The sequence below is a fragment of the Serinus canaria genome, chromosome 25 (genome assembly GCF_022539315.1).
Source record: "Serinus canaria isolate serCan28SL12 chromosome 25, serCan2020, whole genome shotgun sequence".
Classification (NCBI taxonomy): Eukaryota; Metazoa; Chordata; class Aves; order Passeriformes; family Fringillidae; genus Serinus; species Serinus canaria.
The window spans coordinates 14,104,111-14,121,485 of NC_066338.1; the positions used below are offsets into that span (position 1 = coordinate 14,104,111).

General features: G+C 43.7%; 1 protein-coding gene and 1 long non-coding RNA gene across 54 annotated transcripts; one reads left to right on the forward strand and one right to left on the reverse strand.

The window, feature by feature from the left end:
* Positions 1-153: 153 nt before the first annotated feature.
* Positions 154-14,606, reverse strand: PPP4C (protein phosphatase 4 catalytic subunit). Of its 4 annotated transcripts, none has more exons than XM_050984537.1 (9): positions 14,529-14,606; positions 11,248-11,363; positions 7,342-7,393; positions 6,897-6,947; positions 6,013-6,114; positions 4,723-4,896; positions 3,366-3,492; positions 2,319-2,508; positions 154-322 (listed from the first exon to the last, which is right to left on the reverse strand). In XM_050984537.1, the coding sequence occupies exons 2-9, from the start codon at positions 11,343-11,345 to the stop codon at positions 193-195; spliced, it is 924 nt and encodes a 307-aa protein (XP_050840494.1). In that variant the 5' UTR covers positions 11,346-11,363; positions 14,529-14,606; the 3' UTR covers positions 154-192. The 4 variants fall into 4 exon arrangements, with proteins under 4 accessions (XP_050840494.1, XP_050840495.1, XP_050840496.1 ...); XM_050984538.1 differs by having other exon boundaries at positions 11,248-11,352; positions 14,529-14,587; XM_050984539.1 differs by lacking the exon at positions 4,723-4,896.
* LOC127060678 (uncharacterized) lies at positions 2,576-6,781 on the forward strand. 50 transcript variants are annotated; one of them, XR_007779869.1, is made up of 6 exons: positions 2,577-2,636; positions 2,670-2,724; positions 2,769-2,845; positions 6,145-6,199; positions 6,303-6,368; positions 6,401-6,603. It is a non-coding gene; the product is annotated as an uncharacterized LOC127060678 (long non-coding RNA). The 50 variants fall into 50 exon arrangements; XR_007779872.1 differs by having other exon boundaries at positions 2,813-2,845; XR_007779871.1 differs by having other exon boundaries at positions 2,583-2,647; positions 2,692-2,724; positions 2,791-2,845; positions 6,156-6,199.
* Positions 14,607-17,375: the final 2,769 nt, after the last annotated feature.

A 17,375-nucleotide genomic window follows, 5' to 3' on the forward strand; every position in this document is an offset into this window, starting at 1 on the left:
TGTGCCCAGGTGAGCCCGTACCCCAGATCTATCCCAGGTGTGCCCAGGTACCCCCAGATCATCCCAGTGTATCCCAGGTGTGCCCAGGTGTGCCCAGGTGTGCCCAGATGCCCCCAGGTGCCCCCAGGTGTGCCCAGGTGTGCCCAGGTGTGCCCAGGTGCCCCCAGGTGTGCCCAGGTGCCCCCAGGTGTGTCACAGGAAGTAATCGGCCACGGGTTTCTTGGCGGGGATCCCGCGCGTCTCCTGCGGCGCCGCCTCGAAGATGATGAACTCCTTCTGCAGGTGCTCGTCCAGCTCCAAGATGGCCGCCACGTTCCCGCACCTGCCCGGCATTTGCATCGCGTTTGCATCTCATTTGCATCTCATTTGCATCCCGTTCTTTCATTTTAGCGGAGTTCCTTAGTGAGCTCCCACCTGCCCAGCTCACCTGGACGCCCCACCCCACCCGAGTACCCCAGGCTCCACCCCCTTTAAGCCTCACACCCTCATTTGCATCTCATTACACATCTCATTTGCATCTCATTTGCATCTCATTTGCATCTCATTTGCATCTTATTTACATCTGATTTGCATATCATTAATCCATATTAGTGGCGTTCTTTTGCCAGCTCCACCTGCCCAGCTCACCTGGACGCCCCAACCCCACCCGACTGCCCAAGGCTCCACCCCCTTTAAGCATCACACCCTCATTTGCATCTCATTTCCATCTCATCTGCATCCCAAAAATACCTTTTAGTGGAGTTATTTACCAAGCTCCCACCTGCCCACCTCACCTGGATGCCCGGGCCCCACCTGACTACCCCAGGCTCCGCCCCCTTTTTAGTCCCACCCTACGTTTGCCTCTCATTTGCATGGTATTTGCATCTCATTTGCATCCCGTTCTTTCATTTTAGCGGAGTTCCTTAGTGAGCTCCCACCTGCCCAGCTCACCTGGACGCCCCAACCCCACCCGAGTACCCCAGGCTCCACCCCCTTTAAGCCTCACACCCTCATTTGCATCTCATTTGCACCTCATTTGCATCTTATTTACATCTCATTTGCATCCCATTAATCCATTTTAGTGGAGTTCTGTAGTGAGCTCTCTCACCTGCCCACCTCACCTTGATGCCCGGGCCCAATCTGACTACCCCAGGCTCCGCCCCCTTTTTAGTCCCACCCTGCATTTACCTCTCATTTGCATGTCATTTGCATCTCATTTACATGCCATTAATCCGCCTTAGTGGAAATTTTTTAGCCTGCTCCCACCTGCCCAGCTCACCTGGACGCCCCAACCCAACCCGACTGCCCCAGGCTCCGCCCCCTTTAAGCCTCACACCCTCATTTGCATCTCATTTGCATCTTATTTCCATCTCGTTTGCATTTCATTGATCAATTTTAGTGGAGTTCTTTAGCGAGCTCTCACCTGCCCACCTCACCTGCATGCCACAGCCACACCTGTCCCCCAGGTAACTCCCTATGAATTCCCCCCTAATTAGCATCTCATTAGCATATCGGAAGCAGTAATTGGGCTCCATTTCCACCCTCCCATCCATGTCTGGACCCCCTCACCTGGTCCCCATCACCTCACCTGTACAGGTGTGCCCAAACCCCACCTGCACCTCATAGAGCCCCCACATAATTACCATCTAATTAACCCCTAATTAGCATCTCATTAGCATACCAGACACAGTAGTTAGGCCCCAGTCCCACCCTCCCATCCATGTCTGGACCCCCTCACCTGGTCCCCATCACCTCACCTGTACAGGTGTGCCCAAACCCCACCTGCACCTCATAGAACCACCATATAATTAACATAATTAACCCCTAATTAGCATCTCATTAGCATACCGGTAGCAGTTTTGGGCCCCAGTGCCCACCCTCCCATCCATGTCTGGACCCCCTCACCTGGTCCCCATCACCTCACCTGTACAGGTGTGCCCAAACCCCACCTGCACCTCATAGAACCACCATATAATTAACATATAATTAACCCCTAATTAGCATCTCATTAGCATACCGGTAGCAGTTTTGGGCCTCATGCCCACCCTCCCATCCATGTCTGGACCCCCTCACCTGGTCCCCATCACCTCACCTGTACAGGTGTGCACAACCCCACCTGCACCTTATAGAACCACCATTTAATTAGGGGTTAATTAGCATCTCATTAGCATATCTATATCAGTTTTGGACCTCATTTCCACCCTCCCATCCATGTCTGGACCCCCTCACCTGGTCCCCATCACTTCCTGTACAGGTGTGCCCAAACCCCACCTGCACCACATACAACCCCCATGTAAATCCCTCCTAATTAAGACTTAATTAGCATCTCATTAGCATACCGGTAGCAGTAATTAGGGGCGGACCAGACGGTGAGCACGGTCTCCCCAAAGTGCCACTTGTAGCCCTCCATGACCAGCTGGTGGGCGCGGCAGATCATGGAGACCTCGTTGGCCGCGTTGAACTGCGCCACCACGTCCGAGCCGAACAGGTAACCCGCACCTCGGGGGGACACGCCCCAACCTGTGGTGTCTGACAGGTGAGAGACAGGTGAGGGACAGGGGACAGACAGGTGAGGGACAGGTGAGGGACAGGGGACAGACAGGTGAGAGACAGGTGAGAGACAGGTGAGGGACAGGTGAGGGACAGGTGAGAGACAGGTGAGAGACAGGTGAGAGACAGGGGAGAGACAGGTGAGAGACAGGTGAGGGACAGGTGAGAGACAGGTGAGGGACAGGTGAGAGACAGGTGAGGGACAGGGGAGAGACAGGTGAGGGACAGGTGAGGGACAGGTGAGAGACAGGGGAGAGACAGGTGAGGGACAGGGGAGAGACAGGTGAGAGACAGGGGAGAGACAGGGGAGGGACAGGTGAGAGACAGACAAGTGACACAGGTGACACAGGTGACACAGGTGAGGCAGATTCAGGTGAGTTTTGGGTCCAATTCTGTGAATTTTGGGGGAAAACCTTTGGGATTTTTGGGATTTCTCCAGAGTTCTCCCTGTCTCTCCCCTGTCCCTCACCTGTCTCTCACCTGTCCTCACCTGTCTCTCACCTGTCTCTCACCTGTCTCTCACCTGTCTCTCACCTGTCTCTCACCTGTCCCTCCCCTGTCTCTCACCTGTCTCTCACCTGTCTCTCACCTGTCTCTCACCTGTCCCTCACCTGTCCCACCTGTCCCTCACCTGTCCCACCTGTCCCTCACCTGTCTCACCTGTCCCTCACTGTGAATAATTCAAGAATTTTTTGAGTGAATTTAAGTCGATTTTTGGGGCAAAATCTTCCAGATTTTGGGATTTTTTTCAGGATTTTTTGGTGTTTTTTGCGTCCCTCACCTGTCCCACCTGTCCCACCTGTCCCACCTGTCCCACCTGTCCCACCTGGCCGTACCTTCGGGGTCAGACCAGAGCAGGTCGCACATGGGGCCGTCGTGAGGCACCTCCTGCTTGCGGTCGATGGTGCGGATCTGGTCCAGGGTCTGGATGGACGGGGACAGCCCCCCGTGCACGCAGAAAATCTGGGGAATTCGGGGCATTTTGGGTCAGTTTGGGGCTTTTTGGACATTTTGGGACAATTGGGACATTTGGGGTATTTGGGACATTTGGGGTTTTTGGGGAAATTTGGGGTTTTTGGGGTCATTTGGGGTATTTGGGGTCTGGTCCAGGCTCTGGATGGACGGGGACAGCCCCCCGTGCACGCAGAAAATCTGACAAATTTGGGGCATTTTGGGTCACTTTGGGGCTTTTTGGACATTTTGGGACAATTGGGATATTTGGGGAAATTTTGGGTTTTTGGATATTTGGGATATTTGGGTTTTTTGGGGTATTTGGGGTCATTTGGGGCTTTGGGGACATCTGGGCCCATTGGGACATTTGAGAAATTTGGGACATTTTGGGTCATTTTGGGGCTTTTTGGACATTTTGGGACAATTGGGATATTTGGGGTATTTGGGACATTTGGGATATTTGGGGAAATTTGGGGTTTTTGGGACATTTTTGGGGTATTTGGGGTTTTGAGAACATCTGGGACCATTTGGGATATTTGAGAAATTTGGGACATTTTGGGTCATTTTGAGGCTTTTTGGACATTTTGGGTATTTGGGATCATTGGGAAATTTGGGAAATTTGGGGAAATTTGGGGGTTTTGGGGAAATTTTGGGGTATTTGGGGTCATTTGGGGTATTGGGGCTGATGGGGATCGGGCATTGTCACTTGGCTTTGACATTTGGGAATTTGGATGGACATTTGGGATATTTGGGGAAGGTTTTGGGGTATTTGGGGTATTGGGGTAATTTGGGGTATTGGGCAGGAATTTGGATATTTGGGACATTTGGGTCATTTGGGTATTGGGCTTTGGGACATTGGGACCAGGTGTGACCCAGGTGTGCCCAGGTGTGCCCAGGTGTGCCCAGGTGTGCCCAGGTGTACCCAGGTGTGCCCAGGTGTGCCCAGGTGTGCCCAGGTGTACCCAGGTGTGCTCAGGTGTGCCCAGGTGTATCCCAGGTGTGCCCAGCTGTGCCCAGGTGTCCCCAGGTCTATCCCAGGTGTGCCCAAGCATACCCCAGGTGTATGCCAGGAGTATCCCACCTGTCCCCAGCTGCCCCCAGGTGTGCCCAGGTGCCCCCAGGTGTCCCCAGGTGCCCCCAGGTGTATCCCAGCTGCCCCCAGGTGTATCCCAGGTGTCCCCAGGTGCCCCCAGGTGTCCCCAGGTGCCCCCAGGTGTGTCACCTGCCCCCAGGTGCGCTCACCTTGCCGTCGATGATGGCCGACAGGCTCAGGTAGTCGAAGATCTCGGTGCAGTAGCGCCACACGGTGACCGAGCCGTACTTGCGCAGGCACTCGTCGTAGAAGCCGTACACCTGCGTGATCTGCCGCGACTCGTGGTTGCCCCTGATCAGCGTGATCCGGTCTGGGTACCTCACCTGGACAGGTGAGACACACCTGAGTCAGGTACAGCACACCTGAGACAGGTACAGTACCCACAGACACAGCCATGGCATCACCTGTGCCAGGTGTGCCACACCTGCGGGATCTGCTGCCACTCGTGGTTCCCCCTGATCAGCGTGATCCGGTCTGGGTACCTCACCTGGACAGGTGAGACACACCTGAGTCAGGTACAGCACACCTGAGTCACACCTGTGCCATGTATGACACACCTAGGGCATCACCTGTGCCAGGTGTGCCACACCTGCGGGATCTGCTGCCACTCGTGGTTGCCCCTGATCAGCGTGATCCGGTCTGGGTACCTCACCTGGGCACAGGTAACACACCTGAGTCACACCTGAGTCAGGTACAGCACACCTGAGACAGGTATGACACACCTAGGGCATCACCTGTGCCAGGTGTGCCACACCTGCGTGATCTGCTGCCACTCGTGGTTGCCCCTGATCAGCGTGATCTGGTCTGGATACCTCACCTGGGCACAGGTAACACACCTGGGTCACACCTGGGGCACACCTAGGGCGCACCTAGCACAGGTGACACACCTGGAGCACACCTGGGGCACACCTGGGGCACACCTGGACCCTGGTAACACAGCTGGATCACATCTGGCACAGGTTACACACCTGGGGCACACTTGGGCCCTGATAACACACCTGGGGCACACCTGGCACAGGTAACACACCTGGGGCACACCTGGGGCACACCTGGATCACACCTGGGGCACACCTGGAGCACACCTGGATCACACCTAGGGCACACCTGGGCACACCTGGGGCACACTGAGCACAGCAGCGAGGAAAGGCTAAACATGTCGTGTACCGTCTGTTACCTGTCCAGGTGTACTCACCCTGGTCCACCGTCCAGGTGAGCTCACCTGAACACACCTGAGCACCCATGAGCACACCTGAGCACACCTGAGCTCACCTGAGCACACCTGAGCACCCCTGAGCACACCTGAGCTCACCTTGAGGGCCAGCAGCAGCAGGAAGGTCTCACACCCATCACACCTGTCCCAGGTGTATCACACCCATCACACCTGTCCACACCTATCCAGGTGAGCACACCTGAGCACACCTGAGCACACCTGAGCTCACCTTGAGGGCCAGCAGCAGCAGGAAGGTCTCCACGCTGTAGAAGCCGCGGTCGACGAAGTCGCCCATGAACAGGTAATTGGTCTCTGGGACATCCCCGCCCACCTGGGGACAGGTGAGACAGGTGAGAGACAGGTGAGGGACAGGTGAGAGACAGGGGAGAGACAGGTGAGGGACAGGTGAGGGACAGGTGAGACAGGTGAGAGACAGGTGAGACAGGTGAGGGACAGGTGAGACAGGTGAGACACGGACAGGTGAGACAGGTGAGAGATGGACAGGTGAGATATGGACAGGTGAGGGACAGGTGAGAGACAGGTGAGAGACAGGTGAGAGACAGGTGAGAGACAGGTGAGAGACAGGTGAGGGACAGGTGAGAGACAGGTGAGGACAGGTGAGGGACAGGTGAGAGACAGGTGAGAGACAGGGGAGAGACAGGTGAGAGACAGGTGAGGGACAGGTGAGGGACAGGTGAGAGACAGGTGAGAGACAGGTGAGGGACAGGTGAGAGACAGGTGAGAGACAGGTGAGGGACAGGTGAGAGACAGGTGAGAGACAGGTGAGAGACAGGTGAGAGACAGGTGAGGGACAGGTGAGAGACAGGTGAGAGACAGGTGAGAGACAGGTGAGAGACAGGTGAGAGACAGGTGAGAGACAGGTGAGAGACAGGTGAGGGACAGGTGAGGGACAGGTGAGAGACAGGTGAGGGACAGGTGAGAGACAGGTGAGGGACAGGTGAGGGACAGGTGAGAGACAGGTGAGGGACAGGTGAGGGCACTCATTGGTCACTCAGTGGTCACTCAGGGGTCACTCAGGGTCACTCAGGGTCACTCAGGGGTCACTCAGGGGTCACTCATTGGTCACTCTCTGGTCACTCTCTGGTCACTCACCCTGAAGAGCTCCTTGAGGTCGTAGAACTGCCCGTGGATGTCCCCGCACACCTGGGGGGGCAACGGGACCCAAAATTGCCCAAAATTCACCCAAAAATCCCCAAAAAATCCCCCAAAACCCCAAAATTCCCAAATTTCTCCAGAATTCCCAAAATTTATCCCAAAAAATCTGAAAAGTTCCTCATGCAAAAAAAAAAAAAAAAAAATCCCCAAAATCCCCAAAATTTCCAAAATTTTTCCCAAAAAAATTCCTCCCAAAACCAAAAAAAATTCCCAAAATTCTCAGAAAATGCCAAAAAAATTCCCTCAAATTCCCCCCAAAATCCCCAAATTTTCTCCCCAAAAATTCCCAAAATTCCAAAATTCCCAAATTTCCCCAAATTTTCTCAAATTTTCCCAAATTTTTCCGGAATGTTCCGGAATTTTCCCCATTTTCGTTGCTCACGGTGACGGGCGAATCCACTCGCTGCACGTTGCTCTCCTCCACCAGGATCTCCCTGCAAACCAGTGATTGATTGATGATTAATTGATTGATTGATTGATTGATTGACTCATTCATTCATCAATTGATTGATTGATTGATTCATTCATTCATCAATTGATTGATTGATTGATTCATTCATTCATTCCCTCATTGATTCATTCCTCAATTGATTGATTGATTGATTGATTCATGCATTCATTCACTCATTGATTGATCGATTGATTGATTGATTAATTGATTGATCCACTCATTCATTCAATCATTCATTCCCTCATTGTTTGATTCATTGACTGATTGATTGATTGATTCACTCATTCACTCATTGATTGATTGATTGATTCATTCATTCATTGATCCATTCATTCATTCAATGATTGATTGATTGATTGATTAATTAATAGATTTATTGATTCATTCGTTGACTGATTCATTAATTGATTGATGCAATCATTGAATGTTTAATTAATTAATTAATTCATTGATTCATTGAATCATTGACTGATTGATTGATTGATTGGTTCATTCATTCATTCATTGATTCATTCATTCATTCACTCATTCATGAATTCATTGATTTGTTGTTTCATTGATTGATTCATTGATTGATTCACTCTTTGATTCTTTGAATGATTGATTCACTCATTGATTGATTAATTCAGTGACTGACTGACTGATTGATTGATTCACTCATTCACGCATTGATTGATTGAGTCATTCATTCATTCCTTGATCCATTCATTCATTCAATGATTGATTGATTCATTGATTGATTGATTCATTTATTCATAAATAGATTTATTGATTTATTCGTTGACTGATTCATTAATTGATTGATTGATTCATTCATTGATTGTTTATTTAATTAATTAAATAATTCATTCATTCATTCATTGACTGATTGATTAATTGAATCATTGATTGATTGATTGATTGATCGATTCATTCATTCATTCCTTCATTGATTGATTCATTGATTAATTGACTCATTGACTGATTGATTGATTGATTCATTCATTCATTGATCCATTCAGTCATTCAATGATTGATTGATTGATTGATTCATTGATTCATTAATTGATTTATTGATTCATTCATTGACTGATTCATTAATTGATTGATTGATTCATTCATTCATTCAATGATTAATTAATTATTCATCCATTGATTCATTGACTGATTGATTAATGGACTCATTGATTCATTCATTCATTCATTCCTTGGTTGATGGATTGATCGATTGATTCATTCATTCATTCACTCATTCATTCATTCATTGATTTGTTGTTTCATTGATTGTTTGATTAATTGATTGATTGATTGATTGATTCATTCATTCATTCATTCATTCATTCACTGATTGATTCATTGACTGATTCACTCTTTGATTGTTTGAATGATTGATTAATTCATGGATTGACTGATTGATTCACTCATTGATTGATTCATTGACTGATCGATTGATTGATTGATTCACTCAATCACGCATTGATTGATTGATTCATTCATTCATTGATCCATTCAGTCATTCAATGATTGATTGATTCATTGATTGATTGATTCATTCATTCATTCATTAATTGATTTATTGATTCATTAATTGACTTATTAATTGATTCATTCATTCATTGATTGTTTATTTAATTAATTAAATCATTCATTCATTGATTCATTGACTGATTAATTGAATCATTGATTCATTGATTGATTCATTCATTCATTCATTGATCCATTCAATCATTCATTGATTGATTGATTCATTGATTCATTAATTGATTTATTGATTCATCCACTGACTGATTCATTTATTGATTGATTGATTCATTCATTCATTGATTGTTCAATTCATTCATTCATTCATTGATTCATTGACTGATTGATTAAATGAATCATTGATTGTTTGATTGATTGATCAATTCATTCATTCATTCCTTCATTGATTGATTCATGGATTAATTGACACATTGATTGATTGATTCATTCATTCATTCAATCATTCACTCATTGATTGATTGATTGATTTACTCATTGATTGATTCACTTATTGATTGATTGATCATTGTTTGATTGATTCATTGATTCATTGATTGATTCACTCATTGATTGATTGATTGTTTGATTGATTGATTTACTCATTGATTGATTGATTGATTTACTCATTGATTGATTCACTCATTGATTGATTGATTCATTGTTTGATTGTTTGATAGATTCATTGATTGATTGATTGATTCATTGATTGATGGATTCACTCATTGATTGATTGATTCATTCATTCATTAATTGATTGATTGATTTACTCATTGATTAATTGATTCATTGTTTGATTGATTCATTGATTCATTGATTCATTGATTGATTGATTCACTCATTAATTGATTGATTGATTCATTCATTAATTGATTGATTGATTTACTCATTGATTAATTGATTCATTGTTTGATTGATTCATTGATTCATTGATTGATTGAGTCATTGATTGATTGATTCACTCATTAATTGATTGATTGATTCATTCATTCATTGATTGATTCATTGTTTGATTGATTGATTGATTCATTGATTGATTGATTGATTCACTCATTGATTGATTGATTGACTCACTCATTGATTGATTGATCATTGTTTGATTGATTGATTGATTCATTGATTGATTGATTAACGCATTCATTCATTCCTTCATTGATCCATTCATTGATTGATTCGTTAATTCACTCATTCACTCATTGATTGATTGATTGATTCATTGATTTATTGATTGTTGCATTCATTAATTAATTCATTCGTTCATTAATTCATTCATTCATCCATTGCTGTTTCCTCCACCAGGATCTCCCTGATTAACAGCAATTAATTACTCATTAATCAATGAATAACCCTCCCTAAATTCATTCATCACCAGCACTCAGCGCTCATTAACTCACGACAATTAACGCTCATTAATTCAGTCATTAACGGCAATTAACACTCATTGATTCACTCATGGATGGCAATTAACACTAAATAATTAATTAACAGCAATTAGCGCTCATTCATTGACTGCAATTGACGCCCATTAATTCATTCATTAGCGGCAATTAGCGATCATTAATTACAGACAATTAATACTCAATAATTAAATCTTTAACAGCAATTAACACTCATCAATTCATTAACGGCAATTAATTATCTCAGCAGGCAATTCATTAACTGCAATTATCGGCAATTAATTAAATGCAATTAACAGCAATTATCAGCAATCAATCATTAAGCAAAATTAACAGTAATTAGCAGCAATTAATGACCATTAATTGACCGCAATCAGCAGCAATTAATGACCATTAATTGGCCGCAATTAGCAGCAACTAATGACCATTAATTAACAGCAATCAGCAGCAATTAATGACCATTAATTGACCGCAATTAGCAGCAATTAATGACCATTAATTAACAGCAATCAGCAGCAATTAATGACCATTAATTGACCGCAATCAGCAGCAATTAATGACCATTAATTAACAGCAATCAGCAGCAATTAATGACCATTAATTGACCGCAATTCGCAGAAATTAATAAGCCAAAATTAATTGCGCTCAATAAACCAGAATTGACAGCAATTAATAACAATTAGCAGCAATTAACGAGCATTAATTAGCGCTAATGAGGGTTCAAACCCATATATAACCCCCTAATGAGCACTAATGAATATTAATTAGCGTTAATTAGCGCTAATTACCGGGCCTTGGCACGCAGGTCCTCGCCCTCAGTGCCCTTAATGAGCATTAATGAGCATTAATTAGCGCTAATGAGGGTTCAAACCCATCAATAACCCCTCAATGAAGCCCAATAACGAGGGATGACTATTAATTAGCGTTAATTAGCGCTAATTACCGGGCCTTGGCGCACAGGGCCTTGACCTCGCTCTCCTTGATGAGCTCACAGCGCCGCAGTTGCTCGATCTGCCGGTCCAGGTCGCTCAGCTCCCCCATGGCGGCCCTAATTAACACCTAATTAATTAATTACCTCATTAGTTCAATCATACCGACCATCCTGGGGGGGTAATTAATGAGTTTGGGGGGTAATTAACCCCGACTTTCTAATTAATAAGGGCTTGGAAGGGGTTAAAAGCATCGAGAAGGGGTTAATTAACTCCTTAATTAATTAATTAGCGCCTTCATTAATTAATTACGGAGACCATGAGGGTAATTAATGAGCCCTGGGGGTAATTAAACCCAATTTTCTAATTAATAGGGACGGGAAATTGGTTTGGAAGGGGTTAAAATCATCCAGGAGTGGTTAATGAACCCCCTAATTAATTAATTAACCCGCTAATTAATTAATTAGCACCATCATTAATTAATTAAGGTGACCTTGGGGGTAATTAACCTCAAAATGGCCCCAAAATGGCCCCAAAAATGCCCAAAAATGGCACAAATTGGACCTAAAAATTCCCCAAAATCTCCAAAAAAATTCCCCAAAATTTCCCAAAATCCCAAAATTTTCCCAAAATCCCGAAAATCCCCAAAATTGACCCAAAATTGGCCCAAAATTCCCAAAATTCCCCCCTAAATTGACGCAAAATTGACCCAAGAATCACCAAAATATCCCAAAATTCCCCAAAACTTCCCCCAAAATTGACGCAAAAATACCAAAATCCCCCAAAATTCAAAAATTTTTCCCCCAAATTCCCCAAAATTTCCCCAAAAATTCACCAAAATTGACTCAAAAATCCCCAAAATTCCCCAAATTTCCAAAATTCCAAAATTTCCCCCAAAATGGCCCCAAAATTCCTCCAAAATCACCAAAATTGAGCCAAAATCCCCCCAAAATTCCCCAAAAATTCCCAGAATTCCTAAATTTTTCCCAAAATTCCCCAAAATTATCCCAAAATCCCCCAAAATTTCCCCCAAAATCCTGAAATTTCCCCAAAAATCCCCCAAAATTGACCGCAAAATTCCCCAAATTTCCAAAATTCCAAAATTTTCCCCAAAAAATTTCTCAAAAATTGACCCAAAAGGCCCCAAAATTTCCCCAAAATCCCCGAAAAATCCCCAAAATTTCCCAAAATTCCAAAATTTTTCCCAAAATTCCCCAAAAATGCCCCAAAATCCACTAAAAATTCCCAAAAATTGACCCAAAAATTCCCAAAATTCCCAAAATATCCCAAAATTCCAAAATTTCCCCCAAAATTGATCCAAAATGGCCCCAAAATCCCCCAAAAAATTCTCCAAAATTGATCCAAAAATCCCCAAAAATTCAAATTTTTTCCCAAAATTTCCAAAAATTCTCCAAAATTGACCCCAAAAGCCCCAAAATTTCCCAAAATTCCAAAATTTTCCCCCAAAATTGACACAAAAATACCAAAATTTTCCCAAAATTCCCCAAATTCCAAAATTCCAAAATTTTTCCCAAAATTCCCAAAAATTCTCCAAAATTTCCCCCAAAACGCCCCAAAAATCCCCAAAAATCACCAAAATTCCCCAAAAATGGCCCCAAAATCCCCCAAAATTCCAAAATTTTCCCCCACATTCTCCAAAAATTCCCCAAAATTGATCAAAAAACCCCAAAATTTCCCCCAAAATGCCCCAAAATGACCCAAAATTGACCCAAAAATCCCCAAAATTCCCCAAAATTTCCCAAAATTCCCAAATTTCCCCCCAAAATTGATCCAAAAAGCCTCAAAATGGCCCCAAAATTGACCCCAAAATGCCAAAATTGACCAAAAATTACCAAAAATTCCCCCCAAAATTCCTCAAAATTTCCCCAAAAATTGACCCAAAATCCCCCAAAAATTAAAACAAAAATTCCCAAAAATTCATTTTAAAAAATCCCCAAAAAGCCTCAAAATCCAACCCAGGACCCCCCAAAATGCCCCAAAATTGACTCAAAATTGGACAAAATTTCCCAAGATTTTCCAAAAATCCCCAAAAATCCCAAAATCCCCCAAAATTCCCAAATTTTCCCACAAAATTCTTCAAAAATTCCCCAAAATTGACCCCGAAATTGACCCAAAATCCCCCAAAAATTCCGGAAAAATCCACCCAAAATCCCAAAAATTCCCCCCAAATTGTCCTAAAATTCCCCAAAATTCCCCCAAAATTCCCCCAAAATTGACCCAAAATCCACCAAATCCCCCCAAAATTCCATCAAAATTTGACCCAAAAATCTCCAAAAACTCCATAAAAATTTCATTAAATTCCCCCAAAAATGCCCCAAAATTCCCCCAAACCTTGACCCAAAATTGACCCAAAATCCCCCAAAAATTCCCCCCAAAAATTGACCCAAAATCCCCCAAAATTCCATAAAAATTACATTAAATTCCCCCAAAAAATCCCCCAAAAATGCCCCAAAATTCCCCCAAAATTTGACCTAAAATTGACCCAAAATTCCCCAAAATTTGACCCAAAAATTCCATAAAAATTCCATTAAAATCCCCCAAAAATGCCCCAAAATTCCCCCTAAAAGCCCCAAAAAATTCCCCAAAAATTGACCCAAAATCCCCCAAAAAGCCCCAAAATTCCCCCAAAATTTAACCAAATTTGACCCAAAATCCCCCAAAAATTTCCCCAAAAATTCCCAAAAATTGACTCAAAAAACCCCAAAATTCCCCCAAAATTTGACCCAAAAATCCCCAAAAATTCCATAAAAATTCCATTAAAATCCCCCAAAAGCCCCAAAATCTTCCCAAATTCCCCCAAATTTTCCCAAACTTTCCCAAAATTTTTATAATTGACCAAAAAGCCCCAAAATCCCCAAAATTGTCCCAAAATCCCAAAAAATCGCCTCAAAAATTCCCCCAAAATCCAAAAATTTCCCCCCAAAATTCAACCCAGGACCCCTCAAAATGGCCCAAAGTTGACCCAAAATCCTCCAAAATTCACCCAAAATCCCCCAAAAGCCCCAAAATTCCAAAATCCCCTCAAACTTTGACCAAAATCCCCCAAAATTCCCCCAAAAATGCCTCAAAAATGCCCCAAAATCCCCAAATTTTCCCTCAAAATCGACCCCAAAAGGCCCCAAAACCCCCCCAGGACGCCCCAAACGCCCTCAGGACCCTCAAACCCCCTCAGAGCCTTCCCGGAACCTTCCAGAAACATCAAAAAAGCCCCAAAATTGCCCAAATTTGTCCAAATTTGCCCAAAATTGCCCCAAAAATCCCGGCCCGGACCCACCGGCGGCGCGGCCGCTGCTGCTGGCGTCACTTCCGGTCACGCCCATCCCGGAAGTGTTGGGACCGGAAGTGAAGGAGGAAGGAGGAGCTAAAATGGCGGCGGGGAAGCGGCAAAAAAGTCTCGAAAATGGCGGCGGTGAAAAGAGCGCGAAAAAAGTCGCGGAATTTAAAGGAAAAATGATCTAAAATTGGGAATTTTGTGGGAAAAATGGAAAGGAAAATGCTGGAAAATGGTAAAAGTGGAGGAAAAAGGAGAGAAATCAACCAAAATCTGGAGGTTTGTAGAAAAAAGGGACCCGAAATTCTGAATTTTGTGAGGAGAAAGGGCCCGAAATTCCCAAAAATCCCAAATTTCTGAGGGGAAAATGGAGCCAAAATGACCCAAAATCCCAAATTTGTGGGGAAAAAGGGACCCAAAATTCCCCTAAATATCAAAATTTAGGGGAAAGGACCCAAAATTCCTGAAATTTGTGGGGAAAAGGACCAGAAATTCCCAAAAATCCCAAATTTCTGAGGGAAAATGGAGCCAAAATGACCCAAAAATCTGAAATTTGTGGGGAAAAGGGACCCAAAATTCCTCAAAATGTCAAAATTTAGGGGAAAGGACCCAAAATTCCTGAAATTTGCGCTGAAAAGCCCCAAAAATCCAAATTTTGGGACCATTTTTGACTCCTATTTTTGGAATTTTATGCCATTTTTGGGTCATTTTGGGACCATTTTTGTTTCAATTTTTTTGTCTTTTTCATGTCATTTTTGGGCTTTTTGGGGCCATTTTTCAGTCATTTTTTGAGTCTTTTTGAGCCATTTTTGGGTCATTTTTTGGCTATTTTTGGTCAATTTTTGGGTCAATTTTTGGGTCATTTTGGGACCATTTTTTGCTCAATTTTTTGTCATTTTTTTCTTCATTTTTGGGTCATTTTTTGGGTCATTTTGGGCCATTTGGGGTCATTTTTTTGTCATTTTTAAGACCATTTTTCAGTCATTTTTTGAGTCTTTTTGAGCCATTTTGGGTCATTTTTTAAACTTTTTTTGGGCCATTTTAGAACAAATTTGAGGTCATTTTTAAGTCAATTTGGGCCCATTTTTTGGGAACACTTTGAGGCCATTTTTTGTTCATTTTTGGGTCATTTTAAAGTCATTTGGGGCCATTTCTGTGTCATTTTAGGGACCATTTTCTGTCATTTTTGGGATCATTTTAAGGCCATTTTTAAGACCATTTCTGAGCCATTTTTGGACCATTTTTGGGGTCATTTTTGGGTTGTTTTAGGATCATTTTGAGCCCAATTTTGGGCTTTTTTTCTGCCATTTTTGAGTCATTTTTGAGCCATTTTTGAAAAATTTTTGTGTAATTTTGGGACAATGTTTGGGTCATTTTAAGGTCTTTTTTTTGTCATTTCGGAGCCATTTTGGGACAATTTTTGGGTCAATTTAAGGACATTTTTGAGCCCTTTTTGAGCCATTTTTAGGTCATTTTCAAGCCATTTTAGGACCATTTTAGGGTCATTTTTGAGACCATTTTTGAGCCATTTTTTGGGTCATTTTTGGGTCATTTTAAGGTAAATTTTGAGCCATTTTTGGGGGCATTTTTAGGTCATTTTTGAGCCATTTTTGGGACCAGTTTTGAGCCAATTTTGAACAATTTTTGGGACAATTTTGGGGTCATTTTTGGGTCATTTTTGAACTATTTTTGGGCCATTTTTGTGATCATTTTTGAGAGATTTTTGAGACATTTTTATGTAATTTTGGCACAATTTTTGGGTCATTTTTGAGCCATTTTGAGGCCATTTTGGAGCCATTTTTAGGTAATTTTGGGGTCATTTTGGGGACCATTTTTGAGCTATTTTTGGGACCATTTTTGAGCCATTTTTTGGTCATTTTAGGGTCATTTTAGGGTCATTTTTCTGCCATTTGGGGGCCATTTTTTTTGTGTCATTTTTTGCTATTTTTGGGACATTCTTGGGTCATTTTTGGAACCATTTTTGGGTCATTTTAAGGTCATTTTTGAGCCTTTTTTGGGAGCATTTTTGGGTCATTTTTGGGCCATTTTTGGGACCCTTTTTAGGACCATTTTTGGGCCATTTTTGGGACAATTTTGGGGTCATTTTAAGGTAAATTTTGAGCCATTTTGGGGCCATTTTTAGGTCATTTTCGAGCCATTTTTGGTACCATTTTCGAGCCATTTTTGAACCAATTTTTGATCATTTTTGAGCCATTTTTGAACCAATTTTTGATCATTTTTTGAGCCATTTTAGGACCATTTTGGGGTCATTTTTGAGACCATTTTTGAGCCATTTTCGAACCAATTTTTGGTCATTTTTGAGTCATTTTTGTGCCATTTTTGGGACCAATTTGAGACCATTTTTGAGCCATATTTTGATGATTTTTGAGCCATTTTTGAGCCATTTTCGAGCCTTTTTTTGACCATTTTTATTCCATTTTTATTCCATTTTTATTCTGTTTCTCCCTCATTTTCCGGCGGGGGGAGGGGCTCTCCCCCTTGGGTGGGGGAGGGGCCCTCAAGGGTGGGGGAGGGGCCTTGGAGAAGGGGGGAGGGGCCCTCCAGAAACTTCCGGAGCCTCCCGGGGTAGTCGGTGATGACTCCGGTGGCGCCGAGGCCGAAGGCTTCCGCGAAGTCTCTCTCCTCATTCACCACCCACAGCCACACCTAAAAGGGGGCGGAGCTTAACGTGGGGGAGGGGCTTTAACCCCTCCCCCTCCCCCTCCCCTCCAGCCCCTCCCCCCAGCGAAAACCCGGCGGTTTTAGGGCGAAAAATGCAAATTTTAGGGCGGAAAATATGGCGGCTCTGCCCCCTCCCCCACCCCTAATTTGCATTTTTGACTCCTCCCC